This window comes from Electrophorus electricus, chromosome 14, assembly GCF_013358815.1.
Source record: "Electrophorus electricus isolate fEleEle1 chromosome 14, fEleEle1.pri, whole genome shotgun sequence".
Taxonomy (NCBI): domain Eukaryota; kingdom Metazoa; phylum Chordata; class Actinopteri; order Gymnotiformes; family Gymnotidae; genus Electrophorus; species Electrophorus electricus.
This window is the reverse complement of record NC_049548.1, coordinates 5506086-5524095: the sequence shown is the minus strand read 5'-3', so window position 1 is coordinate 5524095 and position 18010 is coordinate 5506086. Positions and strand designations below refer to the sequence as shown.

Below are 18010 nucleotides of genomic sequence, written 5' to 3'. Positions count from 1 at the left end.
GATTGCATATACTTCCTCACCATCAGCTGTTGGTACTTGGCAATGGCCTGGTCAGTATCCAGCCCCTCAGCCAGCCCAAGCTCTGCTGCCTTGCGGGCCAACTCTGCCTTATGTGAGCCTGGAGGGGTCCAGCCCACTCCCTTCATCCAGTTCAAGTCTGACTTGTAGTTCACCTGAATCCAGACACCAACAATCACCACCCAGATCCAAAAGGAGACTCGCAGTCTTTTTTTAAATGCCTTCTGTCTTTTGAGCCACTCACATGTGAATTAGTTTTTTAGGAGCTAGAGCCACTAATGTGTTTGATCGATAGCGAGTGAGATTTCAAACATTGGTACCACCTGAGGTCCCTGTGGCCTTTTTGATGTGTCCCCTCTCCAGATGAGTATTTGATCCTACTATGTAATCTCATGCTGTATATTGAACATGTATTTCTGTACTCCAGTGTCAAGTGAGCCATTCCCTTCAGTTTTGGGACCATCTCTAGTTTTGAACCTCGGTCGGTACTGATCTCAGTTGGCACTGATGTAATGTTAATGGTTTGTTCTTCTCTGCTACCAATGGTTCTAGATGGTGTTCCATCAGTACCAAAACTAATCATACAAGTGACTGACTGACTTTATAAAATCTGTTTATTTGTAAGGCTTCAGAGAGATTAGTTCAGAGCAGTGATTCAAAGTAAACATAGTGAAAAGTAAACATTGCCATTGACCCAGTGGAGAAAGAAGTCAGAACTCACCTCCTGCTTATTCCAGCAGGACCACAGAGTTCATTTGGTCTTAAGGAATTGCAATGCCCATGTCACAATTCACATATGAACTGCCTAAATTAATATAAACATATAAACAAAGGTGAGAAGCCACTAGTGGAAATCTTATGTTGTAGAGCAAAGCTGGAAGTTGTGGCTAAAGGGGGTGGATACTGTGTATGCATGCATATGGTTGGACAGACTGAAGGCATGTAGAATCAATGCTGTGGTCTAATGATTGACAGCTGGAGTGGAGCAAGCCCATATATGAGCGTGTATACCTCTTTGCTCCAGGCTGTGAGGACTCCTCTGCTGAACGGGTTGTGTCCAGAGGTGCCAGTGTCATGCTCCCACTGTTTCTGCTGTTGCTAAGTCTGCAGTGCCTTAGCCAGCCTGCACGAGCATCAGAGGTACGTAGAAGCTTTGGAATTGCACCTTCTGCCACACGGAAGACATAATGATTAAATACCATGGCTTTGTTGAAACGAAATTCTCCAAACCAAGTCTTTGAAGGCAAGTGTGGAGCAATGGCACGGAAACAGTGTTAAACTCTTCAGGTTGACGGCTGAAATTGTTCTATACAGTTCTTGGTTTTGATAGGTTGTAAAAATGCAATCACACTTATCACTACTAGGGTGATCATAGATCATTTTTCCAGGGCATCAGCCATTCATTGGGATCTAAAAGGCTGGCATCTTTAAATAACCAAATTCCCAACATTTTAGGTTTTGATTTCATGTTGATATTTGCTTTCTGCAGTCTGCACAGTGTCATCCTCCTGTTCACTGTCCTTTTTTTCTTTATTTGAAAAGCATAATATGGTCCCCCTAACTATGGTACAGTGTATGTCTGGTTAAATATATTGATTTTGTTGTCCTGAGGCCACTTGGGTTGATGTATCGATTTAACTCCAGACCTACTTAAACCTCCTTGCCTTCTAAGAGTTGTTGACTTTGGTTTCTGATGAAACTGTGAGTGCTCTTAACATTTCAGTGATGTTTATTCTTTTAGGACTTTATTTCAACTCTTATGGGAATAGCTGATGGTGAGCTTCATAATCTTGGTAGTCAATACTGTTTCTAAAAACAAGGTTGGAAAAACTTTTAATTTGTCTTCTTTCCCAGTATTATGTCAGTTCTATTTTTATTCCCTAATATTACATTAGTTTTTGAAATATATGATTGCTAGTGGCTCTCTCTTTTTAAAAAGCAACATTTGACTTCTTCGATGATGACACTGAGGAAACGTCTGCTGGTGTTATTGACAGTACCGTTGACTGGCTATTTGACCTCTTTGATGTGTCAGGTAAATTATATTTTACATAGTACATCAGAAAATTATTGGGACAGAAACATTAGTTATTGCTTAACAGTCCTTCAGTTGTCCACAATATCGCATCTGTTATAGTACTGTAGGTTACCTTTCACAATTAATGGCACTCTTCAGAAAGATAAGCAAGTGGTGGTGTGTTTGTGATGAGGGGTGCTTTAAGATGTCCATCCTAATAAATTAAGAATTATCCAAAGAAATAAACTTCCTTCATCAAACAATGTTTTGCTCAGTATTGTTAGTGAGCTCAAATTGTTCTGATTTATTCCCTGTTTTCTGATATGTTTATATTTTGAAATATATGATTGCTAGCTGCTTTGTTTTGTTTTGTTTTTTTAAAGCAATAATTGACTACTTCTTTGATGACACTGAGGAAACGTCTGATGATATTGACAGTACCATTGACTGGCTATTTGAGCTCTTTGATGTGTCAGGTAAAATATGATACATGGTACAGCAGAAAATTACTGGGACAGAAAAAGTTATTATTTCTAACGGACCTTCAGTTATCCACAATATCTCATGCTATATAGTACTGTATGCTACCTTTCACAATTAATGGCACTCTTCAGAAAGATAAGCAAGTCGTGGTGTTTGTGGTGATCGGCGATTTATTAATATGTCGATCCTAATAAAAAGAATGGAAGGTTAAGCACCAGCTAATATGAAAGTGTCGAACACAAATACAGCAAAAGCTGAGTTTCCACTATCAGATTCCCCTATCAGTTTCTGTTATCTTCGGGATCTGTCGTAAATGTTGTACGTGTGACGTAAATGGTGGACAACAGGGCAACGCAGTTGAACTGTAGATTAGGTAAAATGGAAACTGACAAATAAAAAGTGTTTTCTTTGGCTGCAATAATTCAATGTACAGTACACAAACAGCGCAAAGATCCCAAAATATATATTTTAAAAATTTAACAAAATTTGCAAACTTTGAAAGTGCACATTGGAAAGGTCCGTCCTCTTATTCCGTTAGTGTTCGTTTCGCGCCTAAAGATTACCACAGATACGGGATGTGAAAGGCCGGGCTCACACGACGACTTGATGTTACCTCTGCTGCTTCTGCTTTTCTAAGCATATGGGCATGTAAAGAAATTAAAGATAGGTGTTCCAGAGCCTCTGTGTGCATGAAAGTAAACGGGGCAAGTGCAATTCCTTGTCTTATTTTAATTTACATTAGCTAACGTTAGCTAGCTGAGATAGGTTCGCTAGTTAACTAGCTTAGTAGCTAACTGACTGACTTTCTAAACTTGGTGTCATACTAGGTTAACTCTCCACCCTGTAGTTGCATTATGGAGCTTTATGGAGTATCTTATGAATATGAACCACTGTTGAATGCCTTTAAAATAATGATAACGGAACATTTGCGTTTAGCTAGCAATAGCTATTTTCATTAGTAGTTCAGTGCGAAATTTTATAATGTTGCTAGCAAGCTAGGTTAACAATGTTTCCAATGACGATCCACCTCTTTAAACAATAGTGGCTTTACCAGTTTTTTTTCTCTCAGTGTACGAAGTTGGCACTAGAAATTCACTCAAGCCAACCACCCAAAACAGATTATGATAATGCTAGACATATAACCTACACATATATGGTTAACCCACCAAAAACATACTAGACCACAAAAGCATATACGTTGGTCATTAGCGAAAGGTAGCATTACTAACTAGTTAACTAGCTAAGATAGACAACCTAGGCTACATGACAAGCTAGTAAAGTGAGAAATATAGCCAGTAGCTAACGATCCTGCTATAAATAATTATTAGACTACATTACAGTTAACAAGCAACTAACAGCTAAGTTCAGACAACAAGCCTTGGATTTAACAGAATCTGAGGCAAAAATAAGTGAACTCGGAGCTTAACATAACCAACCAGAGGATAATCTAAGTGAAAAAACAAAGTACACTCGGGCTCAAATCTAAATGGTTGAATTTCACTGTTATGATATACGTTCACCCCCACTGTCACTGCAGAGTCATAATCTGCATCAAATTCGAAAAATGGAAGAACCAGCACTGGAAATTTCGCAGTCCAAGTCATAATGGTGTTCGATAGCGGCGTTGTTCACTGTTGCCCACCAGTGACGTGACTCGACAACTTTCTGGAATTTCCGGAGCCACGTCTTTTTCCGTCAATTTTAAAGAGATTAACATTTTATTTTCATTTGAATTCACAAACATTGTCACAGCTACTGCAAAATGTGTGACTCCTTGAGGGAGACCCATTAAGTGGGGCTAAGCCTTTAATAGAACACCCCAATAAAATAATTATCCAAAGAAATAAACCTCCTTCATCAAACAATGACTTTTGCAAAGTGTGTCTCAATTATTTTCACTCTAGGATCAGTGTTCACTAGCATATAATTGACCCCTAACAGGGGTATCCAGACTTTTTTAGAGGGGACAAGATTGAACCATATCAAAATTGTATACCCTGTATTATTTACATATTTGTCTGATTTGCCTCCTTAGCAAACTAATCTCAGGATGACCTTGTATTGTTGCTCTCACTACACACATTACCCTGTTCTCTCTTTCTTTCTCTCTCTCTCCATCTCTGCCTCCTCTTAGACAAGTGTGACCCAAATCCCTGCGAGCACAACGGCACGTGTGAGACTGGTGTTGCTGGCTCTTTCAAATGCTCCTGCCCTCGGCCCTTCAGGGGCAAAAAGTGTCAAGACGGTTCGAGGCCAATATACTGTTACCATTCTACTTATTTAAAAAAAAAAAAGGGGGTCATTGCTGCAGTAGTTTATTTCTCTTTTTCAGTTGAGAAAGTGTGTAAGAATGTCACGTGTGGCCGTGGGGAGTGTGTCCGCATTATGACAGAGCCGTTCTATGAGTGCAAATGCAAAGCCCCCTACCGGCCGCCCAGCTGCAGGACGCGTGAGTGTGTGCCTACGTCTTCACTTCAGCCACTTGCACTGTAGCTACAGGACTTAGAGCTGTATTATCTTTATCTGGATATATTCTGAAATGCCATTCATGCCTTGTTGAATCTTTTGCCCTCTCTCCCCTGTATTGTAAGGACTACATGAAGGGTGTGGAGATCGTAGTTTGTGTTTAATTACACCGTTTCCCCACCCCCGCCAGCCTCTGCCTGCGCCCCGAGCCCCTGTTTGAACGGCGGGACATGTGTAAAGGGCCGCTTGAGAAGCCGATTCACCTGCGTGTGTCCTAACAACTACAGCGGAAAGTTCTGCCAGATTGGTAAAGTGTCCTGTGCTGCTCCCCAGCCACAGTCTGTCGCTGCCACCTGAGGAATGTTCGTCATCGCTGTAACCGTGCACTGTGGTGTCTCACATCTTGCTTTCGGACACTCTGCTCTCAGGGCCTGATGACTGTTATGAGGGGGATGGTGAGTCATACAGGGGGTTCATAAGTGAAACAGTCGACGGTCTGGAATGCTTACCATGGAATTCTCACCTCATACCATACACTGATTTTGAAGAAGAAGAAGATGGCATCGGACCCCATAATTACTGCAGGTCAGCCATACATGTATGAGCATGAGAGAGGCACAGAGAGAGAGAATTAGATAAAGGTAATCAGAGGACTGGACATTGCTTGTTTCAGAAACCCAGATGGGGAGAGTCAGCCCTGGTGCTTCATTAGAAATGAAGGCGAGCTGCAATGGGACGACTGTAATGTGGCCCGCTGCCCTGAGCCAGGTGCTCTTGCTCCTCCCACCCTTCCTCTGCCTCATCTTCCCTCTCCATGCCATACACTCTTCTTCTGTTAAACACTTTCCTTTCTTACACCTTCTCAAACCCTCCCAGCTGGAGAGAACTATACTGAACCAACCAGCGATGCCCTTCTAAAGGACTTCTCTGTGTGTGGGATACCACAGCCTAGCAGGGCTTTGGGTAAGATCTTTGGAGGGAGGAAGGCCAAGCCTGGAGCCCATCCCTGGCAGGCCTCTCTGCAGATACGCTCTAAAGGCACCACTGACCCGTTCAGGCACAACTGTGGGGGAATCCTCATTGACTCCTGCTGGGTCCTTACTGCTGCTCACTGTATGTAAGTGTTGCCCCTAGAGGGTGCTATTGCTACACTGTAATGATACATATAGTGAAAGTGGAATTATAGTAAACCGTGCAGTTTTAGAGATGGTATTTCTCTGAATATACATTGAGTCTGTTGAATAGAAATAGAGATGAAATCTCAATTCTTTGAATGACGAACATGAAATGATGGTCGTGCTCATCGTTTTGTGTTGTCCTGCGTGCACGTGTGTATGAATTTGCATGTATTATTTCAGTGACAACGAGAATGAGCTACAGGTGTCTCTTGGTGGCGTGGACCTGAAGAAGGATGAGGCAGCAGACCAAACTGTTGGGGTGGAGCAGTACTTTGTCCATGAGAACTACACGGAGACTGATGAAGCCCTGTACAATGACATAGGTCATCTGCTAACACACTATTGAACCCTTGTGTTGCCCTCACATGTATACACGTGCCCATGGCCACATTTTAAATATAACAGCAGGCTACACTAAGCTTTAATGCATGTTTTAAGTCCAACAGAAATGTTAAATTGTCACTCAAAGATGGCAATGGAGATGCTCTTGTAGGAGTCTACTGCGGCAGAGACCCTGTGCATCTACACACTGTACATTTATGATGTTTAGCAGACACTCTTATCCAGAGCGACATGACAAAAGTGCTTTGTCATTTACTCATAGAATACATCCTTGCCAGTACAGTAGGTTGGAGTCCATGATACCACTGAACTAGAATACTGTTGAAATAACAGGGATCATTGCTGAGGCCTAGAAGTGCAAAATACATCTAAAAACAGACAACAATAAGTACTAGAGTTTCAGTTAGTCAACATAGGAGCAGGATCAGTTGTCATTTAAATATTCCACAAATAGATGGGTCTTCAGTCTGCATTTGAAGACTGCAAGGGACTCTGCTGTCCAGACAGCAGGCGGAAGTTCATTCCACCATCTAATCATCAATCAGATTGATGCAAGTTTCTCCTCAAAGAAGGTGATGAAATCCTCAGGAGTAAGAGATGAGAAAGGAGGAGGGGGGAGGGTTAAGGAGAGAAGAAAAGATACTGAAGAGCTTGCGTGGATCAGATGCTGATGATTCAAATTTTTCTCTGTAGTAGGATGGCTTTGCAGATGTTACTTCCAGTGAGAACTTGGAAAGTAGAGACTGGTATGAGCTGAGGTCTGTTTCTAGGTGAGTTTTCCTTCACCACTTCTCTGAAGTCCTTAGTCCTTTGATGTGGCAGTGGAGAAGGTCTAGAGGAGAGAGGGCACAGAAGATTAATTGATGAGGAGAGTGGGTGAACGAAAAGGCAGAGGACAGGGTAGCCGGAGTCGCCGAGTTCTCAGGGGTGATCCACGTCTCTGTTAGTGCCAGGAAGTGTGGTGAGTGGAGGGATACTATAGCTGAGATGAAGTCAGCTTTCTATACAGCAGATTGGCAATTCCAGAGCCCTCCTGCCACCAGGATCTGTGACTGTGCCGAACATTGGAAGTAAATGAGGTTGCTGAGATTGTGACGTCTGCGATGATGATGGTGTCTAGGAGATCTGTGGGATATGTAGACAGGAATTGCGAGACACCTGGCAGATTGAAAAGATACTAGGTTCGTGAAAAGCACAACAAAGCCTTCTACAGGTGTTGGTGGGAGTCTTCCTAATTTAACAGTTCAATAAGTGCCGAGTCCGCCCCCCAATTCACACCTAACCCTAGCCGAAACTACAACTGCAACGAGAAATGACAGCTAACAGCAAACAAGCAACTAGGTTTAGACAATAAGCCTTGAATTGAACAGAATCTGATGCAAAAGTAAGTGAACTCAGAGCCTACCTTAACCAACCAGAGGATAATCTAAGAGAAAAAAACAAGACACACCATATAGTCAACGTGGACTTAGCATCTTTTGTTGCTGATGAATGCTTGTCTTGCACTGAACAACAGATTTCATTGTGTGTGTTTAAACCAATGCCAGCCCTTCTCAAACTGAAGGCTGTGGACGGAGTATGTACCAAGGAGACCAGGTTCGTCAAGACCGCCTGCCTGCCCGAAGACACATTACCTGATGGGATGGAGTGTAGCATATCAGGCTACGGGACCACTGAGCACAGTAGGATGTCACACTCTTCCCCCACACCCAGCCACGCCCCTGATGCACGCTTACCTCGCCTGCTCCCGCTCTACTAAGACTAACACTGTGTGTTCCCGCAGGTGAAAAAGGATCCACACAGCTGCTAGATGCAAAGGTGTTGCATATCCCCCAGGAGCGCTGTATGGCGCCCCATGTCTACGGGGAATTGCTGGACGAGAGCATGTTATGCGCGGGATACATGCAAGGAGGCGTGGACTCCTGCTCGGTGCGTCTCTATGTGTCTCTGCAGCTGGACAGGAGATCTATATAGGGAGAACTGTAGCAATAGGATAAATGTATTACATAAAAAGCATGTTTTTAGGTAATATATAAAAATTGTTGCTTTAAACCATTTACATGCAGGTGTGTGTGTGTGTGTGTGTGTGTGTGTGTGTGTGTGTGTGTGTGTGTGTGTGTGAGAAACATAGTCATTGATAATACTAGAGTGTGTTGGTGTTTCTGTACCTTTACTGGCTCTTTGTCTTCATAGGGAGACTCTGGGGGCCCACTCGTCTGTAATCGGAATGAAACATATTACGTGTACGGAGTGGTAAGCTGGGGTGACGGATGTGGCAAGAAGAACAAACCTGGCATTTATGCCCGTGTCACCCTTTTCCTTGATTGGATCAAAGAAAAGATGCACTCTACATAGAGATTGTATGAAAGTCAGTGACAATAGTTCACCACAAAAAGTGACACAAGAGGACACTGTAGAGCTTTGACAAAAACCTTTATTTTTGGATCTCATGGTCATATGGCATACATCAAACATGTACCCATGATTGAGCTCATAGCTGTTTTCATTTGGCATACTGTTAGAAGCTGAATCCGTCAAGCACACAGTGTATCAAATATCTCTTAAAAATAACTCTTCTGCAGTCGGCAGTCTGACAACATGGCTGTTCACCTGTGAATATACAAACTAGTCAAGTTTGACTTTCAATGCAAAAGACCAGAGCTAATATGAAATAAAAATTTTCAGTTATTTCAATATAAGATGTGTTTGTCTTCAAAATAACCTACAGGAAGCTAGGGGTTTCATTTTTAATAGCTAAAAAGACACTTTCCATCTACAGAAATCAGTTCCACCTTTTTCACATGCATGACGCACTCTCCAAAACAATAACTTCCTTGTGTTGTCCCAATTTAAATGCTCCTCTATAGTCATCAGTAAGGTACATTCATAATATGCACTCTACTCTTACCTTCTTTATCTTGTCCATCATAATTACATACAAATTACATTCACTCTGCTCACATAAATATCCTTCAATCTCCCATCACTGTCTATTTAAATTCTGATAGAGAACACCAGGCTCTATGTAGTATCCTTATATAAGTTTAAAAAAAGTAGGTGTTTGGCTTCTATTGTTGTAGGTTTGTTTTCAGCAGATCTATCTGTTCTTGACTTGTTTTCACTGAGCTGATGCTTCTGTGGACTGCTTCACCACAGACTGACTTGTAAGGGATTGTTTGCCAGAGGACTGATTGGTGATGGACTGGTTAGTGGAAGAGTGAGATGTTCCAGATTGCAGTGTCATGGACTTTGGTCTTGGCTTGCTTGAAAGTAGTGTGAATGGTTGTCTTCCTCTTGACATGGAGGATCTCCATGGCATCTGGATTGACCACAGACTGCTGGAGCTGCTCCCTGGACTCCACCTGCTCTGATGAGGTCTGCTGCTGCTCCTGCAGCTGTTGCTGACATTGGAGCATCTGCAGGAGATGAGGTGAGACAGGATGAGACAAGACGAGATGAGAAGTAACAATTGTAAATAAGGTTTGTAATGATGCACTTTAAAGCAAGATTACATTTCCATATATATATTTTACAGATTGCATATACTTCCTCACCATCAGCTGTTGGTACTTGGCAATGGCCTGGTCAGTATCCAGCCCCTCAGCCAGCCCAAGCTCTGCTGCCTTGCGGGCCAACTCTGCCTTATGTGAGCCTGGAGGGGTCCAGCCCACTCCCTTCATCCAGTTCAAGTCTGACTTGTAGTTCACCTGAATCCAGACACCAACAATCACCACCCAGATCCAAAAGGAGACTCGCAGTCTTTTTTTAAATGCCTTCTGTCTTTTGAGCCACTCACATGTGAATTAGTTTTTTAGGAGCTAGAGCCACTAATGTGTTTGATCGATAGCGAGTGAGATTTCAAACATTGGTACCACCTGAGGTCCCTGTGGCCTTTTTGATGTGTCCCCTCTCCAGATGAGTATTTGATCCTACTATGTAATCTCATGCTGTATATTGAACATGTATTTCTGTACTCCAGTGTCAAGTGAGCCATTCCCTTCAGTTTTGGGACCATCTCTAGTTTTGAACCTCGGTCGGTACTGATCTCAGTTGGCACTGATGTAATGTTAATGGTTTGTTCTTCTCTGCTACCAATGGTTCTAGATGGTGTTCCATCAGTACCAAAACTAATCATACAAGTGACTGACTGACTTTATAAAATCTGTTTATTTGTAAGGCTTCAGAGAGATTAGTTCAGAGCAGTGATTCAAAGTAAACATAGTGAAAAGTAAACATTGCCATTGACCCAGTGGAGAAAGAAGTCAGAACTCACCTCCTGCTTATTCCAGCAGGACCACAGAGTTCATTTGGTCTTAAGGAATTGCAATGCCCATGTCACAATTCACATATGAACTGCCTAAATTAATATAAACATATAAACAAAGGTGAGAAGCCACTAGTGGAAATCTTATGTTGTAGAGCAAAGCTGGAAGTTGTGGCTAAAGGGGGTGGATACTGTGTATGCATGCATATGGTTGGACAGACTGAAGGCATGTAGAATCAATGCTGTGGTCTAATGATTGACAGCTGGAGTGGAGCAAGCCCATATATGAGCGTGTATACCTCTTTGCTCCAGGCTGTGAGGACTCCTCTGCTGAACGGGTTGTGTCCAGAGGTGCCAGTGTCATGCTCCCACTGTTTCTGCTGTTGCTAAGTCTGCAGTGCCTTAGCCAGCCTGCACGAGCATCAGAGGTACGTAGAAGCTTTGGAATTGCACCTTCTGCCACACGGAAGACATAATGATTAAATACCATGGCTTTGTTGAAACGAAATTCTCCAAACCAAGTCTTTGAAGGCAAGTGTGGAGCAATGGCACGGAAACAGTGTTAAACTCTTCAGGTTGACGGCTGAAATTGTTCTATACAGTTCTTGGTTTTGATAGGTTGTAAAAATGCAATCACACTTATCACTACTAGGGTGATCATAGATCATTTTTCCAGGGCATCAGCCATTCATTGGGATCTAAAAGGCTGGCATCTTTAAATAACCAAATTCCCAATATTTTAGGTTTTGATTTCATGTTGATATTTGCTTTCTGCAGTCTGCACAGTGCCATCCTCCTGTTCACTGTGTCCTTTTTTTCTTTATTTGAAAAGCATAATATGGTCCCCCTAACTATGGTACAGTGTATGTCTGGTTAAATATATTGATTTTGTTGTCCTGAGGCCACTTGGGTTGATGTATCGATTTGACTCCAGACCTAATTAAACCTCCTTGCCTTCTAAGAGTTGTTGACTTTGGTTTCTGATGAAACTGTGAGTGCTCTTAACATTTCAGTGATGTTTATTCTTTTAGGACTTTATTTCAACTTTTATGGGAATAGCTGATGGTGAGCTTCATAATCTTGGTAGTCAATACTGTTTCTAAAAACAAGGTTGGAAAAACTTTTAATTTGTCTTCTTTCCCAGTATTATGTCAGTTCTATTTTTATTCCCTAATATTACATTAGTTTTTGAAATATATGATTGCTAGTGGCTCTCTCTTTTTAAAAAGCAACATTTGACTTCTTCGATGATGACACTGAGGAAACGTCTGCTGGTGATATTGACAGTACCGTTGACTGGCTATTTGACCTCTTTGATGTGTCAGGTAAATTATATTTTACATAGTACATCAGAAAATTATTGGGACAGAAACATTAGTTATTTATAACAGGCCTTCAGTTATCCACAGTATCGCATCTGTTATAGTACTGTAGGTTACCTTTCACAATTAATGGCACTCTTCAGAAAGATAAGCAAGTGGTGGTGTGTTTGTGATGAGGGGTGCTTTATTAAGATGTCCATCCTAATAAATTAAGAATTATCCAAAGAAATAAACTTCCTTCATCAAACAATGACGTTTTTAAGCAAAGTATGTCTCAATTATTTCCACTCATCAGAGAACATTGAAGTCAATTCTCTAGGATCCTGGTGTTCAATAGCATATAAATCACATTTATGCATCAGCATATTCCCCTAACAGGGTTGTCCAAACTTTTTTTCACGCTCTCTTTCTCTCTCCACCTCTGCCTCCTCTTAGACAAGTGTGACCCAAATCCCTGCGAGCACAATGGCATGTGTGTGACTGGTGCTGCTGGCACTGTCAAATGTTCCTGCCCTCGGCCCTTCAGGGGCAAAAAGTGTCAAGACGGTTCGAGGCCAATATACTGCTACCATTCTAATATTTCAAGAAAAAAAGGGGTCATTGCTGCAGTAGTTTATTTCTCTTTTTCAGTCGAGAAAGTGTGTAAGAATGTCAAGTGTGGCCGTGGGGAGTGTGTCCGCATTATGACAGAGCCGTTCTATGAGTGCAAATGCAAAGCCCCCTACCGGCCGCCCAGCTGCAGGACGCGTGAGTGTGTGCTTACGTCTTCACTTCAGCCACTTGCACTGTAGCTACAGGACTTAGAGCTGTATTATCTTTATCTGGATATATTCTGAAATGCCATTCATGCCTTGTTGAATCTTTTGCCCTCTCTCCTCCCCTGTATTGTAAGGACTACATGAAGGGTGTGGAGATCGTACTTTGTGTTTAATTACAACATTTCCCCTCCCCCGCCAGCCTCTGCCTGCGCCCCAAGCCCCTGTTTGAACGGCGGGACATGTGTAAAGGGCCGCTTGAGATCCCAGTTCACCTGTGTGTGTCCCGAAAACTACAGCGGGAAGTTCTGCCAGATTGGTAAAGTGTCCTGTGCTGCTCCCCAGCCACAGTCTGTCGCTGCCACCTGAGGAATGTTCGTCATCGCTGTAACCGTGCACTGTGGTGTCTCACATCTTGCTTTCGGACACTCTGCTCTCAGGGCCTGATGACTGTTATGAGGGGGATGGTGAGTCATACAGGGGGTTCGTAAGTGAAACAGTCGACGGTCTGGAATGCTTACCATGGAATTCTCACCTCATACCATACACTGATTTTGAAGAAGAAGAAGATGGCATCGGACCCCATAATTACTGCAGGTCAGCCATACATGTATGAGCATGAGAGAGGCACAGAGAGAGAGAATTAGATAAAGGTAATCAGAGGACTGGACATTGCTTGTTTCAGAAACCCAGATGGGGAGAGTCAGCCCTGGTGCTTCATTAGAAATGAAGGCGAGCTGCAATGGGACGACTGTAATGTGGCCCGCTGCCCTGAGCCAGGTGCTCTTGCTCCTCCCACCCTTCCTCTGCCTCATCTTCCCTCTCCATGCCATACACTCTTCTTCTGTTAAACACTTTCCTTTCTTACACCTTCTCAAACCCTCCCAGCTGGAGAGAACTATACTGAACCAACCAGCGATGCCCTTCTAAAGGACTTCTCTGTGTGTGGGATACCACAGCCTAGCAGGGCTTTGGGTAAGATCTTTGGAGGGAGGAAGGCCAAGCCTGGAGCCCATCCCTGGCAGGCCTCTCTGCAGATACGCCCTAAAGGCACCACTGACCCGTTCAGGCACAACTGTGGGGGAATCCTCATTGACTCCTGCTGGGTCCTTACTGCTGCTCACTGTATGTAAGTGTTGCCCCTAGAGGGTGCTATTGCTACACTGTAATGATACATATAGTGAAAGTAGAATTATAGTAAACCGTGCAGTTTTAGAGATGGTATTTCTATGAATATACACTGAGTCTGTTGAATAGAAATAGAGATGAAATCTCAATTCTTTGAATGACGAACATGAAATGATGGTCGTGCTCATCGTTTTGTGCTGTCCTGCGTGCACGTGTGTGTATGCATTTGCATGTATTATTTCAGTGACAACGAGAATGAGCTACAGGTGTCTCTTGGTGGCGTGGACCTGAAGAAGGATGAGGCAGCAGACCAAACTGTCGGGGTGGAGCAGTACTTTGTCCATGAGAACTACACGGAGACTGATGAAGCCCTGTACAATGACATAGGTCATCTGCTAACACACTATTGAACCCTTGTGTTGCCCTCACATGTATACACGTGCCCATGGCCACATTTTGAATATAACAGCAGGCTACACTAAGCTTTAATGCATGTTTTAAGTCCAACACATGTTAAATTGTCACTCAAAGATGGCAATGGAGATGCTCTTGTAGGAGTCTACTGCGGCAGAGACCCTGTGCATCTACACACATTTATGATGTTTAGCAGACACTCTTATCCAGAGCGACATGACAAAAGTGCTTTGTCATTTACTCATAGAATACATCCTTGCCAGTACAGTAGGTTGGAGTCCATGATACCACTGAACTAGAATACTGTTGAAATAACAGGGATCATTGCTGAGGCCTAGAAGTGCAAAATACATCTAAAAACAGACAACAATAAGTACTAGAGTTTCAGTTAGTCAACATAGGAGCAGGATCAGTTGTCATTTAAATATTCCACAAATAGATGGGTCTTCAGTCTGCATTTGAAGACTGCAAGGGACTCTGCTGTCCAGACAGCAGGCGGAAATTCATTCCACCATCTAATCATCAATCAGATTGATGCAAGTTTCTCCTCAAAGAAGGTGATGAAATCCTCAGGAATAAGATGAGGAAAGAGGAGGGGGGAGGGTTAAGGAGAGAAGAAAAGATACTGAAGAGCTTGCGTAGATCAGATGCTGATGATTCAAATTTTTCTCTGTAGTAGGATGACTTTGCAGATGTTACTTCCAGTGAGAACTTGGAAAGTAGAGACTGGTATGAGCTGAGGTCTGTTTCTAGGTGAGTTTTCCTTCACCACTTCTCTGAAGTCCTTAGTCCTTTGATGTGGCAGTGGAGAAGGTCTAGAGGAGAGAGGGCACAGAAGATTAATTGACGAGGAGAGTGGGTGAACGAAAAGGCAGAGGACAGGGTAGCCGGAGTCGCCAAGTTCTCAGGGGTGATCCACGTCTCTGTTAGTGCCAGGAAGTGTGGTGAGTGGAGGGATACTATAGCTGAGATGAAGTCAGCTTTCTATACAGCAGATTGGCAATTCCAGAGCCCTCCTGCCACCAGGATCTGTGACTGTGCCGAACATTGGAAGTAAATGAGGTTGCTGAGATTGTGACGTCTGCGATGATGATGGTGTCTAGGAGATCTGTGGGATATGTAGACAGGAATTGCGAGACACCTGGCAGATTGAAAAGATACTAGGTTCGTGAAAAGCACAACAAAGCCTTCTACAGGTGTTGGTGGGAGTCTTCCTAATTTAACAGTTCAATAAGTGCCGAGTCCGCCCCCCAATTCACACCTAACCCTAGCCGAAACTACAACTGCAACGAGAAATGACAGCTAACAGCAAACAAGCAACTAGGTTTAGACAATAAGCCTTGAATTGAACAGAATCTGATGCAAAAGTAAGTGAACTCAGAGCCTACCTTAACCAACCAGAGGATAATCTAAGAGAAAAAAACAAGACACACCATATAGTCAACTTGGACTTAGCATCTTTTGTTGCTGATGAATGCTTGTCTCAACAACAGATTTCATTGTGTGTGTGTTTAAACCAATGCCAGCCCTCCTCAAACTGAAGGCTGTGGACGGGGTATGTGCCAAGGAGACCAGGTTCGTCAAGACCGCCTGCCTGCCCGAAGACACATTACCTGATGGGATGGAGTGTAGCATATCAGGCTACGGGACCACTGAGCACAGTAGGATGCCACTCTCTTCCCCCACACCCAGCCACGCCCCTGATGCACGCTTACCTCGCCTGCTCCCGCTCTACTAGGACTAACACTCTGTGTGTTCCTGCAGGTATAAAAGGATCCACACAGCTGCTAGATGCAAAGGTGTTGCTTATCTCCCAGGAGCGCTGTATGGCGCCCCATGTCTACGGGGAATTTCTGGACGAGAGCATGTTATGCGCGGGATACATGCAAGGAGGCGTGGACTCCTGCTCGGTGCGTCTCTGTGTCTCTGCAGCAGGACAGGAAATCTATATAGGGAGAACCGTAGCAATAGGATAAATGTATTACATAAAAAGCATGTTTTTATGTAATATATAAAAATTGTTGCTTTAATCCTTTTACATGCAGGTGTGTGTTTGTGTGTGTGAGAAATATAGGCATTAATAATACTAGAGTGTGTCGGTGTTTCTGTACCTTTAATGGCTCTTTGTCTTCATAGGGAGACTCTGGGGGCCCACTCGTCTGTAATCGGAATGAAACATATTACGTGTACGGAGTGGTAAGCTGGGGTGACGGATGTGGCAAGAAGAACAAACCTGGCATTTATGCCCGTGTCACCCTTTTCCTTGATTGGATCAAAGAAAAGATGCACTCTACATAGAGATTGTATGAAAGTCAGTGACAATAGTTCACCACAAAAAAAGTGACACATGAGGGCACTGTAGAGCTTTGACAAAAACCTTTATTTTTGGATCTCATGGTCATATGGCATACATCAAACATGTACCCATGATTGAACTCATAGCTGTTTTCATTTGGCATACTGTTTGAAGCTGAACCCGTCAAGCACACAGTGTATCAAATATCTCTTAAAAATAACTCTTCTGCAGTCGGCAGTCTGACAACATGGCTGTTCACCTGTGAATATACAAACTAGTCAAGTTTGACTTTCAATGCAAAAGACCAGAGCTAATATGAAATAAAAATTTTCAGTTATTTCAAAATAAGATGTGTTTGTCTTCAAAATAACCTACAGGAAGCTAGGGGTTTCATTTTTAATAGCTAAAAAGACACTTTCCATCTACAGAAATCAGTTCCACCTTTTTCACATGCATGACGCACTCTCCAAAACAATAACTTCCTTGTGTTGTCCCAATCTAAATGCTCCTCTATAGTCATCAGTAAGGTACATTCATAATATGCACTCTACTCTTACCTTCTTTATCTTGTCCATCATAATTACATACAAATTACATTCACTCTGCTCACATAAATATCCTTCAATCTCCCATCACTGTCTATTTAAATTCTGATAGAGAACACCAGGCTTTATGTAGCGTCCTTATATAAGTTTTAAAAAAGTAGGTGTTTGGCTTCCATTGTTGTAGGTTTGTTTTCAGCAGATCTATCTGTTCCTGACTTGTTTTCACTGAGCTGACTCTTCTGTGGACTGCTTCACCAGAGACTGACTTGTAAGGGATTATTTGTCAGAGGACTGATTGGTGATGGACTGGTTAGTGGAAGAGTAAGATGTTCCAGATTGCAGTGTCATGGACTTTGGTCTTGGCTTGCTTGAAAGTAGTGTGAATGGTTGTCTTCCTCTTGACATGGAGGATCTCCATGGCATCTGGATTGACCACAGACTGCTGGACCTGCTCCCTGGACTCCACCTGCTCTGATGAGGTCTGCTGCTGCTCCTGCAGCTGTTGCTGACATTGGAGCATCTGCAGGAGATGAGGTGAGACAGGATGAGACAAGACGAGATGAGGAGTAACAATTGTAAATAAGGTTTGTAATGATGCACTTTAAAGCAAGATTACATTTCCATATATATATTTTACAGATTGCATATACTTCCTCACCATCAGCTGTTGGTACTTGGCAATGGCATGGTCAGTATCCAGCCCCTCGGCCAGCCCAAGCTCTGCTGCCTTGCGGGCCAACTCTGCCTTATGAGAGCCTGGAGGGGTCCAGCCCACTCCCTTC

General features: G+C 43.0%; 2 protein-coding genes across 2 annotated transcripts; both read left to right on the top strand.

The window, feature by feature from the left end:
- The first annotated feature begins 2851 nt into the window (after positions 1-2851).
- LOC118242416 (hyaluronan-binding protein 2-like) lies at positions 2852-9157 on the top strand. The gene is made up of 11 exons (XM_035533541.1): positions 2852-2891; positions 4653-4763; positions 4851-4967; positions 5175-5291; positions 5413-5569; positions 5658-5752; positions 5861-6101; positions 6343-6485; positions 8052-8186; positions 8288-8433; positions 8698-9157. Exons 1-11 carry the CDS (start codon positions 2852-2854, stop codon positions 8857-8859), a joined length of 1464 nt encoding a protein of 487 aa, XP_035389434.1. The 3' UTR covers positions 8860-9157.
- Positions 9158-10856: 1699 nt separating this feature from the next.
- LOC113586609 (hyaluronan-binding protein 2-like) lies at positions 10857-16985 on the top strand. The gene is made up of 13 exons (XM_035533503.1): positions 10857-11206; positions 11731-11774; positions 12009-12093; positions 12526-12636; positions 12721-12837; positions 13048-13164; positions 13286-13442; positions 13531-13625; positions 13740-13974; positions 14218-14360; positions 15914-16048; positions 16152-16297; positions 16524-16985. Exons 1-13 carry the CDS (start codon positions 11131-11133, stop codon positions 16683-16685), a joined length of 1623 nt encoding a protein of 540 aa, XP_035389396.1. The 5' UTR covers positions 10857-11130; the 3' UTR covers positions 16686-16985.
- Positions 16986-18010: the final 1025 nt, after the last annotated feature.